Consider the following 23,008-nt stretch of genomic DNA (forward strand, 5'->3'; position numbering starts at 1 on the left):
GTTAACGTTTTTAGTCTCACAAGTGCTGGGTGAGCCCTTAACTTTCTGAGGTTGATAACTGCAGTACCATTGTTTTGAGTAGTAGAATCTATCTGCTTGGATTAAGTACTTATATCACGGAGGCCTTCATAAAACAGGCATCTACTAATGCTATTGGTTTGACCTGGGGAGAGGATAGCACTGTGCGCACATGCACTACCCACCATTCACCCTCTGACCACCTGCGTCTTTTAAGTAAGTAAAAGTAACCAAGAAATATGTTGTGTGCCTTCGGCTTATCGATATTCCCTTGCCTTTTTACCCTCTCTCCAGTCGATAAGGTGCGGGCACCCTACACCATTAGCCTAAGGAGCAATGTTCTCCCCCATTAGGTAAGGGTCACAGTGCACCATTATTGAACATTCTCCTGTCTTTCAAAATAACCTCCACACTCACGTAAACTACCGGTCGTCGTTATGTGCAGGTGGGGCAAAATAGCGGCCCTCGCCTAAAACGTCCCGTACAGGCAACGTTTGGTGTTTGCCTCTAGTTCGGCTGACCAGTACCTGCAGCACCAGTGGAACGCCAAGACTTCTGCCGGGGTTCCCCCTGATCTCACAGGCACTACTGTAACCACGGATACCCCCGGGTTGCAGGGTGTGAGTCAGTTGTGCCACCACTCTCCTGGGTAGTCGGCCATTGGGCTCGCTGCCTTCCGCCTCCGGGGGTATCTCTAAACAGGGTGCCTAGAGATTAGGGTTCTGTGCTGACAGGCCTGTCTGCGTCTGTGTGTGTGTCTTTCTCTCTCAGTATGATTACTGCTGCCATGACATGGGGTCAAGGAGGCACACCTTCCAGCCTCCCTCATGTTTCTTCAATGCATGTCTTTCTCTCTTTTTTATCTTTCCTAGGTCATGATCAGGAGATCAGGAGTAGAATCTACTATTGAGTGAATAGCCTGGACTAAAGGACTCTTAGTCCGAGGCCCACACTGATCGCCCTAGAGGGACATTCCCATCCCTCTATTTTTACTTTATCACGTTCACTACACCACCTCACATAGCACCTTGGCCCTGATGAAACGCTCACGATCGTTAAGACAATAGAGGCGTGAAACATGTCGACCTGACAGTTACCTGGGCTCTTTACGCCTACAGGGGTAACTCACTAACCTGCAGGTTTTTTGTCCTGCCAAGGGTGCCACTTTATGAAAGCACTTTTTTGGCAACTCTTAGGCAGTTTTATATGCTCTGCATGCACTTTATCACCCTTCACTTAGGACTACTCCACACACCCGCACGCATCAAGCGGCAGTTCTCTAAAAGATCTCCGATAAAGCGACCCTTCGGGGGACTCGTAGGGCATTGCAGCACCGGCCCGACGAGAAGCAATTGCCCAATGATGAAGCATGAGATCCTTCGGGGTGTGTGAGAGCAACAAGAGACAAGATTTGTTCTCCCCCATTGTGTTATATACCTAGGACTTTCATCTTCCTTCTCATCCTGCTCTTCTTCCGCCCATTGGTAGGAAGATAGGCAGAGACTTTAACACCACCCACCCTGGAACAGTGCCCCCCTTGTGTTGTATACCCCAGGGCAGCTTGTCATCTCCATCCTCCCCATTTTGAAGTTAACTGATACCATTTCATGACAGCTGCAATTGAGGCATGGCATGGCACCATGGCCAGGAGGGGGAAAGGAGAGAGGAAACTCACCTGGCAGCCTGGGGGGAACATGCATAGCATCAGCTACAGACCACACACTCCGGAGTGGTGCTGCCTGCCTTTTGCTGCTATGTGCCAGTGGATGTGAGTGCTGGTGGCACTGATGGACTCCCTGACAGGGTGTGGCTTGGTCAGTGGTGCATCAAAAACAATGATTCAGCACTCCAACATTTGAAAAAATGAGTATATTCTACAAGTACAAGCAAAGTGAAGAGAAGCACATTAATTCAGCAGGTTCTTGTTTCTTTGTTTCTTTATTGAAAAAAATCTTCTTAAAAACGACCGTAGCCAACACGTTTCAACCCAAAAAGTCTTCTTCAGGGCAATAACATTAACAGTAGTCTGTCTTAGTTCATTAAGATCCTTTTCTGGAGTTCAACTTGGTCCCTCACTCTAACTAGGAGTGCCAGTTTGACCTCTTGTTCCTTAAGTACACTGTTAGAAATGGGATTTCTGGTTGGCTAAGGCTTGCGCCAAAGTCAGGCAGAAACCACCACTCTAGTCAGGGCAAGGAAGTTACACGCCAAAGATAACCCCTGCTCACCCCCTTGGTAGCTTGGCACGAGCAGTCAGGCTTATCCCTGAGGCGATGTGTAAAGCGTTTGCGCGCGCACCCAGCAACAACACCCAAGGCCCACCACAAAGGAAACTCCACACACGGTATTCTATAAAAATAGCCTTTGTATTATAGCAAAACATATTAGATAACAAATATATACTTTACAAAGTGCCACTGGTACGGGTAGAATTTACAAGGGATATGTACAAGACAGGGCCACCTGGACCACTGTCAGGAATAAGCACTTTTTGGACATAGCACGTTTGGTAGAACTAGTACTTTGCAGGAATTAATACTTGGTAGAAATAATACTTTTAGAACATAGCACATATAATCACTGTATCACCAATTAGAAGTCATAGCGCACAACCAGTAACCACTGGTAACAGGTAATTGCCACCTACGCAACCCTAACCACTTTAGGAGAATCTCACGCAGGGAACCAGTACCACTATGCTAGGTAACACAACCTCCTAGGGATAAAAATACATCTAGAGGGGTACACAAAGCATGGTATAAATCACATTAGGAAGGCATCAAGCATCACAGCAATGCACAGGCGCAAAAGCGCATAAGTAACAATGATCAGGAAAAGTTCCTTCTTTAGGAGATAGTTCCTTAGCAACCAAATTAAATATTCTTCTGAACACAGTTCGTTGGCAACAATGTGACCCCCACGGGAGTCACACGACGTTGAGTCTACGATATTCCCAAGGTTCGGCGTCGACCGCGAGGAGCGCTACGTCGAGCCTGGAGTTACAACAGACCCCATAAACACAGTACCTTTGGAAATGAAGAAACGATGATCCACGGCGTCGAGAGGTCGGCGTCGAGGTCGGCGTCGATCGTGCCTCGGAGTCTGGTCGATCTGCTGCGGCGTCGAGAGATGTCGGGCCGGAGCAGCGCTCACGGCGTCGAGAAAGGCGTCGAGTTGATGCGATCAGCAGCGGAGTCGAGACGGGGTCGCTTGGAGCCGGGGCCGATACCCACTGCTCACTGGCGTCGATACCGGCGTCAAGACGGGGCACTTGGAGCCGGGGCCGATACCCACTGCTCACTGGTGTTGCTGCTGGCGTCGATCGGGCCCGGCGGCCGGTGTCGAAGGCTCAGAACACTGGGGCCGTTACCCACGATGTCGAGCTGGATTCGGCGGCGTCCGGCGACGTCGAGACTGCAGATTTTCCCTTGGGTACTGGAGACAACCCTTTCCAGCAACCAGAAATTCAGTAGAGGGTGAAGTCCTTTGGCCCTGTGACTTCAACAGGAGGCTGGCACTCTTCCAGCCCTTGGAGATTTTCTTAGCAAGATTGAGAGTACACACACAGTTCCTCTCTCCTGGTCCCTAGGCAAAAATAAAGAAGCAGCTTTCAGGTTCCTCCACAGCAAAACAGCACTCTGGCAGAAAGGGGAGGCAAGTCCTTAGATCAGCAGGCTTCTTGTCCTTGGTACAGGTTTCCTTGTCAGAAGGGATCTCAAGAAAAGCAAAAGGTCCTAAAAGTCCTGGAGGTATCAGAGGGGCAAAACAGCCCCCAGCAAAGGCAGAAGGGTCCCAAGAGGTCCTGGGCATAAAGACATGGAGCAGAAAAAAGCTCCCAGCAAGGAAAAGTCCTCCAGGCAACCAGGGGCAGGGCAGGGCCCAGGGAGGCAAGCCTTCCCCTGAGCCCCAGCAGCAGCACGCCCCTGGTAGATTCAAGTCCAGAACAAGAACACGAACAAGAACATTTTCATGGGGTCACAGCCCCTCTTTTATACACCAAATCCCTTTGTCTCAAGGGTGCAGGGAAGGGGCGAACCAGATACAACTGGTTCCTGAGCACTTTGTTTTGCTCAGCCCCTCTCCCTATTCAGAGGACAGGCCAGGGTCATCAGTCGCACCACAGGGGGCGGAGCCATCATTGTGTGGGGAAAACCCAGCCCTATTCAGGACCCAGGTGTACTCCTCCCACCCATCTAGCTGCTGATCTCCCCATTCACCACTGGGTGACTCATCCTGACTCTGGGGATTCCCTAGCCCGTCACCTGACCTCAACCAGCCAATCGCCAGACAAGGCACCCATTTCATACTGCACACAGAAGTGCCCACTTCTAGAAGTGGCACTTCCACACTAGGTACATGCACGCCGCACACATCATCGCGCAGCATTCAATCCCACGAGTCCGCACATACCAAACTCGGGCCTGCACACCCCACGCATCAGGAACTACCAGGACACATACATTCCCCCATGCATTCCTATGGGAGGGCAGGCCAACCTCAACACACGCACGCACTTTACCCTGGGACACAGCGGTAAAGTGCGCAGAAACCCCAAAATCACTACACCATGTCATCAATAAAAGCAAAAAAAGTTCAGGGGTGAACCTGCCAGAAGGGCCAAGTCCAACACAACCCCCTTCCAGCCAAAACGCAGGGCAGACCAATCACCACCGTGATGGACTTCCCTGCTTGGGGCGATAGAACACGGACGCAGGCCCGCACTGCAGGGACACTCTCCGGTTCTACGCCATTCTCAATCCACATGGTTCCATCTGAAAAAAAACAACCGAAAAGAACTCAGGCCCAACTAGGCTACCCCACTGGTACTACCGAGTTGTCCACGGCCAGGACCAGGCCCTAGGCCACCCAGATACCACTGGTCCTTGCCAAACCCAGAGTGGGGGGTAGTAACCCCTGGCATATAAACCATTCTCCACTCTCCCTCTCAGTGTAGTTCCCAACTACCACTGATCCTTCAACCTACGGTCCGCACCCTCAGGCTGACCAGAGGTCACGGGCAAGAATGCCCCACCCTACCTCTACTTCTGGGGTTCCGCACCCTCCCAGGGAAGCACCCACCAGAACACAACTCTCCCACCAGTTCAGGACCTCTCTCCACCAACTGGTCTACCACCTGGGATCAAAGTTCGCCGGCTGCACCGGGGTCAGAGGCGAGGCCGCCCTCCCTCTGCACCCCCTTCCAGAGTTCCGCACCCTCCCAACTGGAGTGGTACCCCTAGAAGGCAAACCGGCCAGGACACTGACTACAGTCGTCCTTACGTCTAGATCCGGAAACACCGGCTACTGGCTCCCCAACCGAGGGACGTACCCTTTGGTCAGATGCCTGGCGGACCAGGACTTCCTAAGGGTGACACATACCTAGCGTGTCGTGTGACAGTCTGCCTGGCGCAGAGCTCACGACCTCCTGTCCCTCTGACAGTGCGTGAAGATGCCCCAGCAACCTGGCGCAGAGCTCACGACCTCCTGTCCCTCTGACAGTGCGTGAAGATGCCCCAGGACAGAAGTGGCGTCACCATGGTCACTCATTGGGGGCTCAGCCCTTCTGGCCGGCCCCTGACCCACTGGCTCCCACTGGGGACTCTTTCCCCCTCTCACCCCTCAAAACTGAACCTCTGCACCCTCCACCTAGGAGTGGCACTGCTAGACACCAAAACTGATAGAGCCTTACTACAGACACTCCCAGCTTACCTCAAACAGGAAGAACCACCTCGAAGAACAGTCCAACAGGACAGACTAGGCTCCCTACCTGGTGTTCCCTCATGGAACCAACCAGTCCTGGAGACTGAGGTTGGGGTTGGGAATACAACCCAGGGTCACGCCCTCAACCAGTTCAGGCGTGAGACCACTCAACCCCCTCACAAATAAGGGTACCTAGCTGGGCTACTCTGAACCATCTCCGCCGCAAGGGTTTGTGGAGATACCTGCACCATTCTTCTAGGGTCACTCCCAAAAACAAGCTCAAGAAGATTCAAAAGAATTTACACACACCAGGCGTTGGTGCAACTTCGGAAAACAATAACTCTGAGATTCTCTCTGACACAACAGACTGGAGAACCTTTTTAACACCATTTAACATTCAATCGTCCAGTGCAACACACCATTCATCCACACTCACACCCCCCAGACTAGTAAGACAGTTTCTACCGCCCCTGATTTCTCAACCTGACCACCACGTGACACAGGTACTATCACTCTGGGAACTGGGAATGGGACATTCACATTCATCCAGCGCATTACACATTCATCCCCAAACCCCTCCCAAGACTGGTAAGACAGTTTCTACCGCCCCTGATTTCTCAACCTGACCACCACGTGACACAGGTACCACTACCCCGGGAACTGGGAATGGGAATACATGCACTGGACACACATCTGCTGCCACCACTGGATCCCACCCTCTGGTGAATCCAGAAAACACAATGCACTAAGGGGGATGATCTACCCTCCCGAGCTAGGGACACCTAACTCACAGTGCACAAGAAACCCATTTCCACAGAAATGACATTTAAAACCAAACTTAGAACAATAATCCCTATACCATGTGATTTATCTAAATGCAGAGTTTTGTGGTGCGGCCAGTTGCTGCTGCGGTACAGCGCAAACGCAAGTCCAAATCCCACCGCTGATCACCAATGTTAGAAATGGGATTTCTGGTTGGCTAAGGCTTGCGCCAAAGTCAGGCAGAAACCACCACTCTAGTCAGGGCAAGGAAGTTACACGCCAAAGATAACCCCTGCTCACCCCCTTGGTAGCTTGGCACGAGCAGTCAGGCTTATCCCTGAGGCGATGTGCAAAGCGTTTGCGCGCGCACCCAGCAACAACACCCAAGGCCCACCACAAAGGAAACTCCACACACGGTATTCTATAAAAATAGCCTTTGTATTATAGCAAAACATATTAGATAACAAATATATACTTTACAAAGTGCCACTGGTACGGGTAGAATTTACAAGGGATATGTACAAGACAGGGCCACCTGGACCACTGTCAGGAATAAGCACTTTTTGGACATAGCACGTTTGGTAGAACTAGTACTTTGCAGGAATTAATACTTGGTAGAAATAATACTTTTAGAACATAGCACATATAATCACTGTATCACCAATTAGAAGTCATAGCGCACAACCAGTAACCACTGGTAACAGGTAATTGCCACCTACGCAACCCTAACCACTTTAGGAGAATCTCACGCAGGGAACCAGTACCACTATGCTAGGTAACACAACCTCCTAGGGATAAAAATACATCTAGAGGGGTACACAAAGCATGGTATAAATCACATTAGGAAGGCATCAAGCATCACAGCAATGCACAGGCGCAAAAGCGCATAAGTAACAATGATCAGGAAAAGTTCCTTCTTTAGGAGATAGTTCCTTAGCAACCAAATTAAATATTCTTCTGAACACAGTTCGTTGGCAACAATGTGACCCCCACGGGAGTCACACGACGTTGAGTCTACGATATTCCCAAGGTTCGGCGTCGACCGCGAGGAGCGCTACGTCGAGCCTGGAGTTACAACAGACCCCATAAACACAGTACCTTTGGAAATGAAGAAACGATGATCCACGGCGTCGAGAGGTCGGCGTCGAGGTCGGCGTCGATCGTGCCTCGGAGTCGGGTCGATCTGCTGCGGCGTCGAGAGATGTCGGGCCGGAGCAGCGCTCACGGCGTCGAGAAAGGCGTCGAGTTGATGCGATCAGCAACGGAGTCGAGACGGGGTCGCTTGGAGCCGGGGCCGATACCCACTGCTCACTGGCGTCGATACCGGCGTCAAGACGGGGCACTTGGAGCCGGGGCCGATACCCACTGCTCACTGGTGTTGCTGCTGGCGTCGATCGGGCCCGGCGGCCGGTGTCGAAGGCTCAGAACACTGGGGCCGTTACCCACGATGTCGAGCTGGATTCGGCGGCGTCCGGCGACGTCGAGACTGCAGATTTTCCCTTGGGTACTGGAGACAACCCTTTCCAGCAACCAGAAATTCAGTAGAGGGTGAAGTCCTTTGGCCCTGTGACTTCAACAGGAGGCTGGCACTCTTCCAGCCCTTGGAGATTTTCTTAGCAAGATTGAGAGTACACACACAGTTCCTCTCTCCTGGTCCCTAGGCAAAAATAAAGAAGCAGCTTTCAGGTTCCTCCACAGCAAAACAGCACTCTGGCAGAAAGGGGAGGCAAGTCCTTAGATCAGCAGGCTTCTTGTCCTTGGTACAGGTTTCCTTGTCAGAAGGGATCTCAAGAAAAGCAAAAGGTCCTAAAAGTCCTGGAGGTATCAGAGGGGCAAAACAGCCCCCAGCAAAGGCAGAAGGGTCCCAAGAGGTCCTGGGCATAAAGACATGGAGCAGAAAAAAGCTCCCAGCAAGGAAAAGTCCTCCAGGCAACCAGGGGCAGGGCAGGGCCCAGGGAGGCAAGCCTTCCCCTGAGCCCCAGCAGCAGCACGCCCCTGGTAGATTCAAGTCCAGAACAAGAACACGAACAAGAACATTTTCATGGGGTCACAGCCCCTCTTTTATACACCAAATCCCTTTGTCTCAAGGGTGCAGGGAAGGGGCGAACCAGATACAACTGGTTCCTGAGCACTTTGTTTTGCTCAGCCCCTCTCCCTATTCAGAGGACAGGCCAGGGTCATCAGTCGCACCACAGGGGGCGGAGCCATCATTGTGTGGGGAAAACCCAGCCCTATTCAGGACCCAGGTGTACTCCTCCCACCCATCTAGCTGCTGATCTCCCCATTCACCACTGGGTGACTCATCCTGACTCTGGGGATTCCCTAGCCCGTCACCTGACCTCAACCAGCCAATCGCCAGACAAGGCACCCATTTCATACTGCACACAGAAGTGCCCACTTCTAGAAGTGGCACTTCCACACTAGGTACATGCACGCCGCACACATCATCGCGCAGCATTCAATCCCACGAGTCCGCACATACCAAACTCGGGCCTGCACACCCCACGCATCAGAAACTACCAGGACACATACATTCCCCCATGCATTCCTATGGGAGGGCAGGCCAACCTCAACACACGCACGCACTTTACCCTGGGACACAGCGGTAAAGTGCGCAGAAACCCCAAAATCACTACACCATGTCATCAATAAAAGCAAAAAAAGTTCAGGGGTGAACCTGCCAGAAGGGCCAAGTCCAACACACACCAACAAAGTAAATATCACTTGTTGAGTGACTTCTTAGTGGACTATTCCAAATCATTCATTTCAGTGCAGACATGGGTTTTTTAGCCCATGTATATCTTTGTTATATATAAGTACCGCTCCCGCCGCGTAGCCAAAATCATCACTTAGGTCAGTGGTGCATGGCTGCTGTCCATGGGCTGGACGGGGTAGGGAGTAGACATAATAGTAGTGCCAATAGTCACTTCGTGAATGGTAACAATCATGTTGGTTGTAGATTCTCATTTATTTCCTGTGTTGCAAATATTAACTGGGGTCTCCTTTTTAGGTATCGCCCAACAGCGTGCATGCACGGTTACTGCGAGGGGTATTATATACAGTAAAGGGCTTAGAGCCCATCCATTACTTACTACTTTCTGGCTAGATTGTCATTCTTTTTATCTGTCTCCTAATTGGTCACCATAGGCCTCACGTCACTTCCTTTTATTTCTCCAATGCATAAAGCAGGTACTAATTGATTTCCTTTGATTGGTGTCCTTCCACTGCTCGCGCTGTGATTAAGGGTATTTCTTGTTTTATTCTTCTGATGATCATTTCCACTTCCATGTTACTCCTTTGGGTTGCTTTTAACTTCCGCCCTACATGTTTGTGTATTTTTGCATTAATCTATTTTGGAATTTGGCGATTCCTTTTACAGCACCAAACAAATGGTACATACTATTAAAGCAATTCATGACTTTGTTTTACAGTTCGGCACTTCTTTTGATAGGACCAAACAAATGGAACAGAATATTAAAGCAGTCCGTGTGACTGCATGTGTCTGTAGGCTGCGCCTCTTCTCTGCGCACACAAAGTATGTGTCTGTTTAAAGCGTACACTAGTTTGAAACTGGACTCCCATAGTCTTTCCAGACAAGCAGTCCAGTCACATGCTTCAAGCCATTTATCCTTAAAACCTGTGTTCCTAGTCTCATATGTATTTCACCTCTTCTCTGCGCATACATAGTACATAGTATGTGTCTGTTTAAAACGCTTCTGATTTTGCAGCGCAGCAACGTCTCAATTTTACCTCAAAACTGGTTCCTATCCTCATTCTCATACGTATTCCACCAAAAGCTCCTCCAGTCACCCTACATTCATTAGGGGTGGGTGGGTAGTTCTGCTCAGTTACCCAAAAAGTCAGCGAAATTCCTCGGAGCTCCGTTGTGGTAAGTCGCGCTGCTCGTTCTGATTTTTAGCACCGGAAGTTTGATTTGTGCTGTAAAATCAGTGCAAACTGCACCATACGGCATGCCAGAGGGCGCTGCTTCCTTCTGCCGCTCAAGTAGATTTTCTACTGGAGTGGCACCTTTCTCACCTCGAGCGGCAGCTTTATCAATATGAGCGGTAGTGACCTTCTGCGACCGTCCGCGTTGCATAATCTTGCTGGGAGTCAGTCTAGTGCTTGATTTTCTCGCTCACTCGTTGGTGAGTCGAGCGTGAGAAAAAACTCCGCCAAGCGGAGGTTGGCAAGGTTTTTTCAAAACTCTGTAGCACACTGCGAAGTGGGCAAAACTCTGCGGCTCTGCGAAGTTTACCACTCACCCCTAATATTTATATGAACTTAGGTGTAAGAGATGTAGACTAACAGCCAGAGCCACAGCTCCACTCCAATCTACCCCAGTCCACTCTAATCTACCCCACGCCACTTCACTCCAATCTACCCTACTCCACACTACTCTACCCCTCTCCACTCCAATCTACCCCACTCCACTCCACGCCACTCCAATCTATGTCAATCAAACCCCACCCAACTCCAGTTTACCCCAGTCCACTCCACTTCAATCTACCCCAATCCAGCCCAACACACTCCACTCCACTAGACTCCAATCTATCCCACTTCACTCTAATCTACGCCACTGCACTCCACTCTAGTCAAATCTATCTCCAATCTACTCCACTCCACCCAATCTACTCCTATCTACCCAACTTCATCAAAATCTACCCCACTCCACTCCAATTTACTCCACTCAACTCCAATCCAATCTACCCCAACCAATTCAATCTACCCCACTCCAGTCTACCCACCCCACTCCACTCCAATCTATCCAACTCCACTTCAATCTACCTCACTCCAACTCAATCTACCCCACTCCAATCTACCACACTACAATCTCCAGGCCACTCCAATCTACGCACTCCACTCCAATCTATCCCACTCCACTCCCACCTACCCCAATCTACTCCACTCTGATATACCAAAATCTACCAAACTCCAATCTACCCCCAATCTACCTCACTCCACTCTGCCTAATCTACCCCACTCTATCCCACTCCAATCTATCCTACTCTAACACACTCTACCCTAAGCAATCCCACTTCACTCTATCCCAACCTACTCCACTCCAGTCTACCTAACTACGTTCCATGACAACCTGTGACTGTAATATTTCATTGATCATGTGCACAACATTTGTCATCAAGGGTCACCATGACAATTAAATCTAACAATAGCTCAAATCGACACTTGTATAGCTGCAGCTGGTGTGGGAAGCTTGATAGTAGAAAGAGCCTAAATTAGCTCCAAAAAATAAAACTCAAAACGATATAGCAGAACCTATGGCCTGTCATCAACTAGCAGACACTCCACAATGGTTGCAAAAGGCATTTCTTTGATGTCCTGTGCCCCAGAGGCACTTACAGAGGTGGTGTCCAAACTAGCGCTGCGCTTGAGCTAAGGGCGGAGCCTTTCAGCCAATCAACAGTTGGTGGTAGCACTGTGTACGGTGTTACAGTAACATGATGCGGATTGGCTGTGGCTTTTGGTGAAGCCTTTTGATTGGTTAATATGTTCACCTCTACAGTCTCAATGCTACCTCCAGCCACCTGGAGAACAAGTCAATCAAAACGATCAAATATACAGAAACTTTCTCCCTATAAATTAGTTTTGCAGCTTCCAGAAAGATGTCTCCTCGATTGCTCACTTTATTCACGTTCTCACTACTAGTGAACACACACCCACACTTTCCTCTAAAACTGAATATCAAGAGCAGGCCACGAACAACAGACACTGATCCATTCCATTGTTTTTCATACCTCCTGATGTGCTAAATCCTTTATTTTATCCCTTCGAGAAGAGGCAAAATAAGTCTCATGCCTCCAGACAACTAATTCTCTCTAACAGATAGCTCACTCTTACAACCCAGAAATCCTTCAGATCTGCATCACATTTGCTTTACTTTTGAATACTCGTTTCACGCTATTCCCTACTATCTTCAATTCCGCCTCATCCGTTCCTCTTCAGAGATCGTCCCTCCAAATATTACATCAATCGTAACCACTTCAAACCATTCTACTTCTTCATCCTTCTTCTCATCAAAAAGATGTTCCATGATTAACCTGGATAGACAATCTGTTGTTTTTTTTGCACTGACCAAGCAAGTATTCCACATTAAAAATGAAACTCTTGCCAAGCAGTCTCCATTCACTGATCTTTACCTCAATTGCATTCAACCCCTTTTCCCATGAATGCCACCCTCAATGGCTCCACTGCCCACAAACATGTTAAATCTCTTCAAAGCCCAAAACACAATTAGAGCTTCTCTTTCTAGAACCTAATAAGTATTTTAGCTGCTATCAAAGATCTCAGTACATTTGTGCATTTTTTTCTAAACAACCTTATGTCTGCAATAGGGGTGGGTGGAATGTTTCGCCCACCTGCTGAATTGACGGAATTTTGGACACTTGGCGTTACTCTTTAATGCAGATTTCTGGCCAAATTCTGCCAATCGCCTCATAGTGGAATTTTACTTCCGCTATACTCTAGAAAATGCGAGTTTGCGCATGCAAGCGAGATTTGGCGTCCCCTAGCGTGATTTTCTAACGTGGACAGTCGCGGAGAGTCAAGATCGGTCGTGGTCTGAGGACCACCATTTGAGTGGATTTGCTGGCACTCGAGTAGATTTTCAACTCAAGACGTAGCAAAATCAACTCAAATGGCTGCGTGCTCCTGCGCAACGCTTGGTGCCGTTCTTACTGACTTTTGGTGCTGCTTACACTAGTGGCCCTAAATTGCAGCATGAGCTCGATAGTTTCCCCCTGTTGGCAGAGCTCCATGAATCTCGCTGAGTTTTTATATAACTCTGTGGAATTCCGTGGAGTCAAATTCCACAAGTTCCACCCCAGTATAGCTCCACAACACTTGATATTAACATCAGTAACAATTACACTTTTCAAATGTGGGTCAAAACAGGGCAAATTAGCGGCCTTTGGAAGTCCCCCTGTCCCTCTGTGAACTCTCCCTCATGCTCCATAAGCTAGTGAAACTATTGGCCCTTTTTTTAGCAATTCTCTCAGAGGAACATCTTGATAGCTAGTGGCAATGTGTAGGACACAGACCTCACCTACACCTTCATTATAATTTTCTTTTTCTCAGATGCTGTAACAAATCACAGTACTAGAGGCCTGGATGATGAACAATTTCTCCAAACTGGCCCCAGTGTATCTAGGAGGGGCCAAGGTGGTGGGAAAAAAACAGTACTCGCTCACCGCTTCTGCGGTACTCCATCTCAGCTAGCCTGCCCATCCCTAGGCGCGCACAGAGTCCGGTTATTGGTACCCAAAGGTCTAGTTTCAGTAGTTCTACATCAACATCTCTATGGCTCGGATTTGCTCCCTGCTTGGGCACTAGAATCAGTGACTGTGGGCTAAAGGCAGCTGCCACTCTCTGTATCCATGGTCATAATTTTAGAAGTGGCAGAGGTTCCCATTGCATGGTTTGCGTGTATTGTGTAAAGCAATACTGATTCCATTGTGACTCAATCTTAGTGAGAAAAGTAACTGGTAATTAACAAGAAACATGCTCAAGACCATACACCTTGAAACAAAATATCACAGATTGCACAGCCCAATGCAGGAACTAGCTACGTGGACTATGATCAGAACAAATACCTGCAGAGCAGCTAAGATGAGAACCATAAACAGCGTGCCTATCTCTCACTACTCTTCATTCACCACACTGCTAAGTGTAGCATCCCATAACATAATAACCGCAACCACAACATTGTAACACTTCCCATACAGGATCAAAACAAAGACAATACACTTCCAAGCACACATCCTACATGGTGCAGCTTGCCACTTTAAGAAATAAAGCATGGCAGCCTATGCAGTCCATAACTTGTAATTCACCAGTGGGCCAAAATGGCCATTGCAGTCTGTACCGGTCCCATTTTTATGTACCACTCCATGCTCCGGTCCAATTTGGCACTGCAACTGATACACCCAGATGCAGGGCATAAGCATAGACGTGCTTAGAAGAGCTTTGTCCATGCCTCCACTGCCGCCTCAGATGAGTAGATGAAGCTGCCTAACACAACCTCCACTTCAGATGCACTTGGAGCTGGGACTCAGACTGCCCTACCACCTGCCAGGGATCAGCAGCACAGACCTTCTGATGGGTGCACAGCAGTCAAAAACTGCAGTCTGCACCACAATATCTCATATAGTACCTACGTCCTGCTGCAGATAATACACAAACACATATCCATCGGATTAACCACAAATCTTGGTTTCCAGAGCAGCATGCTGCCCGACATAAAGTGCTTGACCACCTCATCAGGGGTAGTAAGCGCTATATAAATGCAATTACAATACAATACCTATTCCCTTAAATCTCATGCCTGCAGATTGAGATTCTGTTGAACCGGCTCAAAACATCAATTTTTTTGCAAGAATCACATCATCTGTTACCTAAATTAAATCTCTACTGCTAAAAGGCTGCCTTTAGTGCACCTCATACCTATGGGTGTCCAAATCTTTAATGATGACGTTGCTCTGTACGGTCAATTTTACTGAGTTTTGTATATTTCGCAAAGATGTAAACATTGCTCCTTATTTCATCTCTACATTGTCACTGAATAGTAAATATTGAGTGTATTGCGATTAAAGGGAACATCTCTCTGTCCCAGGTGTGGACACATGGTATAAGAGTGTGAGATCCTGGAGAGATCACTGACATAATATCGAATACCAAAATATAGACCTACCAAAATATCGATGACAAAATATAGAATGCAAAAATATCGAATTCCTATCTACAAACAGGTAAGTACAAAAATATCGAATCAAAAATATCGTTGTAAAAAATATAGTTAGTCAAAATATAGAATTTTTTTTAATGTCTTAAAAGTAATGTAAAAATAATAAAATTATAAATATAATTAACTAAAACATACTTAAAAATACTTAAATAACCATGGGTTCCGTTCGTCCCACCTTCGCCCTTGCCCGAATTTCCGGGCAATTTTGCTCCGGCTTGGGACTCTAATTGTGATATGGAGCCGGACATGGAACCGTTCCAGGCGCCGTTGGAGCATTTCTTTTTCCCTGTGCCTCCCCTGCCGATGCCACCAGTTCCACGGGCCGTGGAGGAGGGGGATGACTGGGAGGGGTCGGAGGACCCTCTTGCACTGCAGTGCGAGTCTGAACATGAGTGGGCGGAGGACTCGGAGGACGCAGGTGGCCTTCACCTCTCCTCCGAGCCTGGATTTATGTCTCCTACCGCGGTCATGGAGGAGGGCGCCACATATACTGTGGTGCTCCGTACAGCAGCTGAGGCCCTTGACCTTGATCTGCCTACTGTCACTCACAAGACCAACCTCCTTACTGAGATGCTTCAGCCGGCGGCAAGTTCTATGGAACCTCTGCTCCCGTTTAATGAGGCCTTGATGGATGTTTTGATGGGCACCTGGTCTAGGCCAGCTACAGGGGTTCCTGTGGATAAGAACGTGGCCAGGCGTCATCGCCTGGCACCGGGTGACCCGGCCTTTTTGACAAATCATCCAACTCCGGAGAGCCTGGTCATTCAGGCCTCCACTTCCCAAAGTGCGTTCCCTGCCGGATAAGGAATCGAAAAAAGCTGGAGCAGTTTGGCAAGAAGTTATTTTCCTCTGCCAGCTTGGGCGTGCGGTCAGTCAACACCGCATGCCTCTTGGGCCGCTACTCTCATGCTGTGTGGGACACAGTGGGGCAGACACTGCCCCAGTGCCCAGAAGAGGTTCGGGCAATACTTTCCCAAGCTATTGCAGAGGGGAAAGATGCCACGAAGTTCGACATACGGTGTGGGCTGGACACCGCGGATTCTTTAGGGAGAGCGATTACCACAACAGTGGCCCTGCATCATCATGCCTGGCTGCGGTCCACTGGGTTTTCGGGGGACGTCCCGAGTTCCTTCATGGAAATGCCCTTTGATGGTACTTGCCTGTTTGGCGATAAGGCAGACAGTGCGCTGGAATGTTTCAAGGACTCTCAGGCTACGGCCAAGTCTTTGGGTCTCTCTACCATTCGCCCGGCCATGTCTACCTTTCGTGGCCACGGAAGGGGCGCCCCTGCATGCTCGTTCAGCCAGAAGCCTGTGCAGGAAACTGCTGCAGATCGGCGCATATAAAATCTCCCTGCTTCCACGGACAGAGTAAACCTACAGTCACACGCGCAAACACACATCACACGCTAGGGCCCATCACACTAAATTCACACTATTACTCTATCCACACCGTATATAGGAGAACCAATCTGCATCTACAATGAGGTCAATGAAACCATAAAATTACTGTCCTGAGTCATGATTTTAAACACAGAAAATACATTTGAAACTCAATAATTGACAAGGAATAAACACCCGACACTGAAATTCAAACAATGCTTGTTTATCTAAATTAATTCAAATGGAAAGTCAATCATTAGTAAAATTGTCATTCTCATAGTTACCTATTCTAGCTAAAAGGGCCAGGACAGGTCTCTCGGTAAAGTCTCTCGAGCTGCCGTCCTCAACATGGGTAACATCCAAACGCGATGATCACCAGGAAAGAAAGAATGAACGAACGAACGTGGACCCTCTCTAGTCTAACATATTTATAGGGTATGTTGCAAATAAAAGTTACAAACAAAAATTAGATATCCGTTGAGCCACTGAGCAGAGCGAACAGGAAAGGAAGTCTCTCGGTTACATTTAGAAAACCTCCGCTCAGGGAAAATCACAAAAATAAAAAGACGGAAGAAGGAAACTCGAGTTTGCAAATGTTACTTTCGTAAATGTTCTTCCTTGATATCTTAGCAGAGACACCGCAGACTGGACAATGTTCATTGTGCTTTATCCTTGTCCAAGGAAAGCTGGAATCGTTCCCAGAGCTGCTGTCCTCACGGAAGATTTTCTAACCAGGCAAAGGCTGTGGTCAGGTGACTCTCGACCATGTTCAGCAAGGCCTCTCGTCAAAATTCAATCACTCGAGTGCAGGCTGTAAATGGCAGCCATCTTGTCTTAGGCCAAAACGGACGACCATCTTAATTAAAAGAAACACAAAACAACGTTACCACAGCATAATGATTGAACAGTGTTAATTCCCACTAATACCCTTATGTGTATGTAATTATCTAGCCTTTTGCGACACAATAAAGCATTAGTACACGTTATTTTTAAAAGCGTTTGTGCTTTAAACAAATAGCACTTTGCAACATTCATTTAATTAAAACCGCACATTATTATTAAGCAACATGTATGCATTCCCACGTGTAATTTCTCTTCATTAGTAATGTTGATTAGTCAGGACAAAACTAATAATTAGTAATTATAAATCAATAATTTTAGTCATAACATATAGACAAAACTGGAGCTAAAAACTCGATAAATTTTCAACAGAAAACTCTGCTCCAGCACCTGCACAGAGCCAAACTCAGCACGGGCGTGAAGGCCGCCGTGGCGGCACAGGAGGACAGCGGGCGGGTCAGTCCACCTCAGCTCCCGCAGCATCTGCCTCAAAGTTTTCCTAGTCCGGGCTTTGGGGTGCACCCCACGCCAGTGGGCGGCAGGATCCAACATCACCTTCCCCATTAGCGTTCTGTCACTTCAGACAAGTGGGTGCTGCAAATCATCCGGAGGGGTTACTCCCTCCCCTTCGAGTCTACCCCCCAACCATGCCACCTCAGTTCCACCGCATGTCGGGGGATCACTTTGCGCTTCTCCAACAGGAAGTCACGGCCCTCCTGGCTAAGGGGGCCATCGAGCGCGTTCCTGGGCCAGAAGTAGGACGTGGTTGTTATTCCCACTGCTTTCTGGTCCCCAAGAAGGGCAAAGGGGGTCTGTGCCCCATCTCGGACCTCAGGAACGTCAATCGCTTCCTCTGGAAGGAGAAGTTCAAGATGTTGACTCAGGCTCAGGTTCTGGCTGCCCTCGACCCTGGAGACTGGATGCACTTATAAGGTTCAGATTATGCCCTCTCTAGCATAACATAAAATCAAGCACTCAATTTAAAGGTTCTTACAGGTGGTGACCTTTTGAGGGAAACCCCCAGGCGATTCACTACCTGCTACGCCCCCTTAAGTTGGGCAATTTGGGTTGCCCATCTCATTCCGAGGGTCAGATACTGATTTTGTTATTACCTTTGAGGTTTGGCCATGGTGGGGAAAAAGTATTCATGGTACTGGTGATCCTGGTCATGAATGAATTTCGAGTTCAACTCGGATAAGTGGAGAGGATTACTATATTTCAAAGATATTTTATAATCCTGTTATACTAAGAGTGCTTGTCTGTACATTTCTTTTTTTTTCTTTTCTCCTGTCCAGACCAGAGCTCTCAGATGGTTTGGTGAGTATAAGAATGCTATGTATATATTTAATTAATGCCATGTGACTCACCCACCAGGCAGAGCTGGTTGGAGGACAAACCACCCTAAAGATAAACGAAAATGAAATGACAACATCCACAACACAAGCAAGAACTGAAGAGGTGGCAGCGACAACGCGGACAAAAGTGGAAGAAGAAGCAGAAACCACCCGAGAAAGAGCAGTAGAGGTTTCATACTCTACATCAGCTAGAGAAGTAGAAATTGTCTCAAACACACAGGCAGTGGCCAAAGAAGAAGCAGCAACCAGACAGGGGAGTGTGAAAGATGATCCACCAAGAACTCGTGCAACTGGGCCTGCAGTACCAGCCAGCATGCAGTCAAAAGTAACTGGTGCCCCACGGACTACACCGAGAAACCCACCGGGCAACTCAAGCCAGCATGACAGCATGGAAGGCAGAAGTGACATGACTAAAGGTAACAATATCTCACTGATGCCCACAGCATTGCATTTGACATCACAATAGTTGTTGAACACAAGACCCAACAGAACTAGTTTTTGTGAAGAGCTATATGATCAAGTGAAAGGAAAAGCCATATGAATGTACCTTATATATGACTTTAATGCAAGAGGGAGGCTCACAAAAGCTTTTCTCGTCACACGGTTGGCAGAAAATCCTTAAGAGTCGGACATGTCTGACAATGAAGGCGAGATCGAGTGAGACCTGGGAACCGGCCACAGGGGTTTGATATTTTCCACTAAATCAGCTTTCATTAAAAAAATCCAGTCTCTATGATCATATTCTCTTGTTCGGTGCCATGCTACTTGAGCACCTGGGCAAACTGAACAGCTGAGACCTAGGTTCTCTGGATCAGGCGAAAAGTACAAGCCACTGACAAACCTAAAAACAATCCATGAGCACTAACACAATATGGTGGTGACGTAATATATTGGTTGCACTTGGTAGTAAAGGAAGATGCACAGTCCAGCTGTATAGATAGAATAATCCTTTATTGTAGCTTGGTTCTAGGATAGGTGAGTAGGAGAAGATAGAAGGTACAGATGCAGCCCCACCAGGAGCAGGCTCCCAGCTGCTCAGCCTGAGATGACCAACTGACACTCCAAGCACAGAGGGGCACTCAGGCATTCTATGATGTCATGGTACATTCCAACAGAGCAGTACAATGGGGAATAGTAGAGAAGTAGTTTACTACACACTTCCTGGCAATAACAAAAACCGGAGCTAGGGCAAGGGGGGGAAGCAATATAAACTCTGGAAGGTCAAAAAGAGGCTGCTCAAAGACTGTGACCCGGAAATGGAAGTGAGGACTGCCACAGCAACCACAACACCTCCACTTACCCAGCTGCCTGGCTAATGGGGAGCACAGGAAGTGGTACCACTGGGAACCTTTGAAGCTCAATCCATGGTTGGTCACCTAGTCTTTCATCAGCTTGTACAAGGCAAGCGAAGGGGCCATGGGTGATGAGTGTCTCGTGTTATATATAAACGTCTTCCGGGGATGTCTGCTGGGAACACTCACTGATTACAGATTTTAGTGCATTTTGATCCCAGAAAGGCAGATGCTGTGTTTTGTCTCAGGGTATGTGTACTGTGACCAACCTGCATACATAAATAATATGTTAAAAGGTATTAAAATAACCACAAATTGCAATTTTCTTTTCTCTGATGTCGAAGAGGCCCACGCGCCCGTGGTGATATTTCCTCATCCCAGGACTCGTCAGACATCTCCAAGGACAGAGGTAACTTCCTGCTACTCTGCAATGATAGGTAGTGGTATAGTGGGACAGTACTGTGTAAGTGGAAGCGGTGGAGTTTGAGGGTAGTATTATGGGGTATAGTATAGTGTGGAAGAGGTATGACAATTGTAGGGTTGTTCGCATACGGCATGGTGGTGGCTGTATAGTGGGCCACTGTGACACAGTGGGATAGTGATAGTACTATGCAAGAAGGAGTTGTGCAGTTTGAAGAGTGGTATTATGGTGTGTGAAGTATGATATAATTAGGTGTTGTAAAATTAAAAAGGGTTGTTATATCTATTTGCCTGTTAGGACCCATTCATACTATTACAATTATATTCAAGGGTGACTTTAAAAAAAAAAAGCAGGAATGCGCCATGTTTAGATTTATGGGTAGAGGAACGTTTCTTTCTTTTGCTGCTTTTTAGTTTTGTTTCAGGTGCATTCTAAAAAAAAAAATACCAAGGACAATATCTTGTGTGTGAATGAATTAATGAAATGTTTAATGTAGCGTATCACCTGCCCAATCAATCAATCAATTAATCATCATTTATATAACACATCTCCGCCTCACCTAGGGGTATCTGGGAGCTGGGCACCCAAAAAGGGCGCCCAGGGATGGGCCACACCTATTGACTTTGTCAATGCTTGTTGCTTTTTTAACCATTTTTTTTTTAACATAAACTGTTATCTATTTTGTGAACTTGTATAAATCCCTGAATTGGCGAGAGTGGCATCCGAGGAGAACATGAACAGCAGTCTTTAGATCAATAAAGCCAGCGAAATATCAAATTAAAACCTTTTCTTTGTATTTTGGTGCAAAGTTAAAGGAACTGGAACCTTTAACTTGCGTTTCTGTTGCTTGATATTCGAGGACTGCAGCTCCAGCCCTCCTATGGGGTCACTGCCCCTTTAAGACAGGAGATCCTCTCTATGGAAGACAGCACAAGCAGGGGAAATGCATACACAAAGTAAAAACATTCAAATATATGGAAAGAGCTTCTGATTAGTAATTCGTATGTAAGGTACAACATGTACAACATGGAACAACAGCATTCATTATTGTGAAATATGTTCTATCCTCGCAGGGAATGTTTACACGTGGTGAGCTATGTGTTAGTGAAGCCATGGCAACAATATCACACCAGCACCATACACAATGCGTAATGGGTACCCATGTCAACCATTGACCAGGAGGCACACCAGCACCATACACAATGCGTAATGGGCACCCATGTCAACCATTAACCAGGAGGCACACCAGCACCATACACAATGCGTAATGGGTACCCATGTCAACCATTGACCAGGAGGCACACCAGCACCATACACAATGCGTAATGGGCACCCATGTCAACCATTAACCAGGAGGCACACCAGCACCATACACAATGCGTAATGGGTACCCATGTCAACCATTGACCAGGAGGCACACCAGCACCATACACAATGCGTAATGGGTACCCATGTCAACCATTGACCAGGAGGCACACCAGCACCATACACAATGCGTAATGGGTACCCATGTCAACCATTCACCAGGAGGCACACCAGCACCATACACAATGCATAATGGGTACCCATGTCAGCCATTGACCAGGAGGCACACCAGCACCATCCACAATGCGTAATGGGCACCCATGTCAACCATTGACCAGGAGGCACACCAGCACCATACACAATGCGCAATGGGTACCCATGTCAACCATTGACCAGGAGGCACACCAGCACCATACACAATGCGTATTGGGTACCCGTGTCAACCATTCACCAGGAGGCACACCAGCACCATACACAATGCGTAATGGGTACCCATGTCAACCATTCACCAGGAGGCACACCAGCACCATACACAATGCGTAATGGGTACCCGTGTCAACCATTGACCAGGAGGCACACCAGCACCATACACAATGCGTAATGGGTACCCGTGTCAGCCATTGACCAGGAGGCACACCAGCACCATACACAATGCGTAATGGGCACCCATGTCAACCATTAACCAGGAGGCACACCAGCACCATACACAATGCGTAATGGGTACCCCTGTCAACCATTGACCAGGAGGCACACCAGCACCATACACAATGCGTAATGGGTACCCATGTCAACCATTGACCAGGAGGCACACCAGCACCATACACAATGCGTAATGGGTACCCATGTCAACCATTGACCAGGAGGCCGAGGGCCGAGTGCTCTGTAAATGTCACCAGACGCTAGGGATTGCAACAAAGAACCATATGACATGTTACCAATTGTGTATTTTTCATATTAGATATTTATTTTGGTGCAGTTGCAAATAATGCAAATAAGGACATGTTTATTGAAAAGAGTAGGAGAAATATTGCACTGCACCGCTTTGTTTTCTGTAGTAGAAAAGAGATAAACATATTTAATTGTGTAGTTATGATAATAGAGTTTTATATAAAAACATTTTTGATTGGGTCTGAGGAAGTCAGAGATTTTGGAAGTGCTGCCTGCAAAGTTCA

The 23,008-nt window shown here is 47.8% G+C and overlaps 1 protein-coding gene across 1 annotated transcript in view; it reads left to right on the forward strand.

Annotated features, from left to right (window-relative positions):
• The window catches only part of LOC146869594 (uncharacterized), a 243,168-nt gene that overhangs the window by 41,267 nt on the left and 178,893 nt on the right, over window positions 1-23,008 (forward strand). The window contains exons 3-4 of the mRNA XM_085640151.1: window positions 18,838-19,234; window positions 20,455-20,519. Of these exons, the coding sequence (XP_085496277.1) occupies window positions 18,838-19,234; window positions 20,455-20,519 (462 nt within the window). The remainder of the gene's footprint in view (window positions 1-18,837; window positions 19,235-20,454; window positions 20,520-23,008) is intronic.

This window comes from Triturus cristatus, chromosome 1_1 (genome assembly GCF_964204655.1).
Source record: "Triturus cristatus chromosome 1_1, aTriCri1.1, whole genome shotgun sequence".
NCBI classification, from domain to species: Eukaryota; Metazoa; Chordata; class Amphibia; order Caudata; family Salamandridae; genus Triturus; species Triturus cristatus.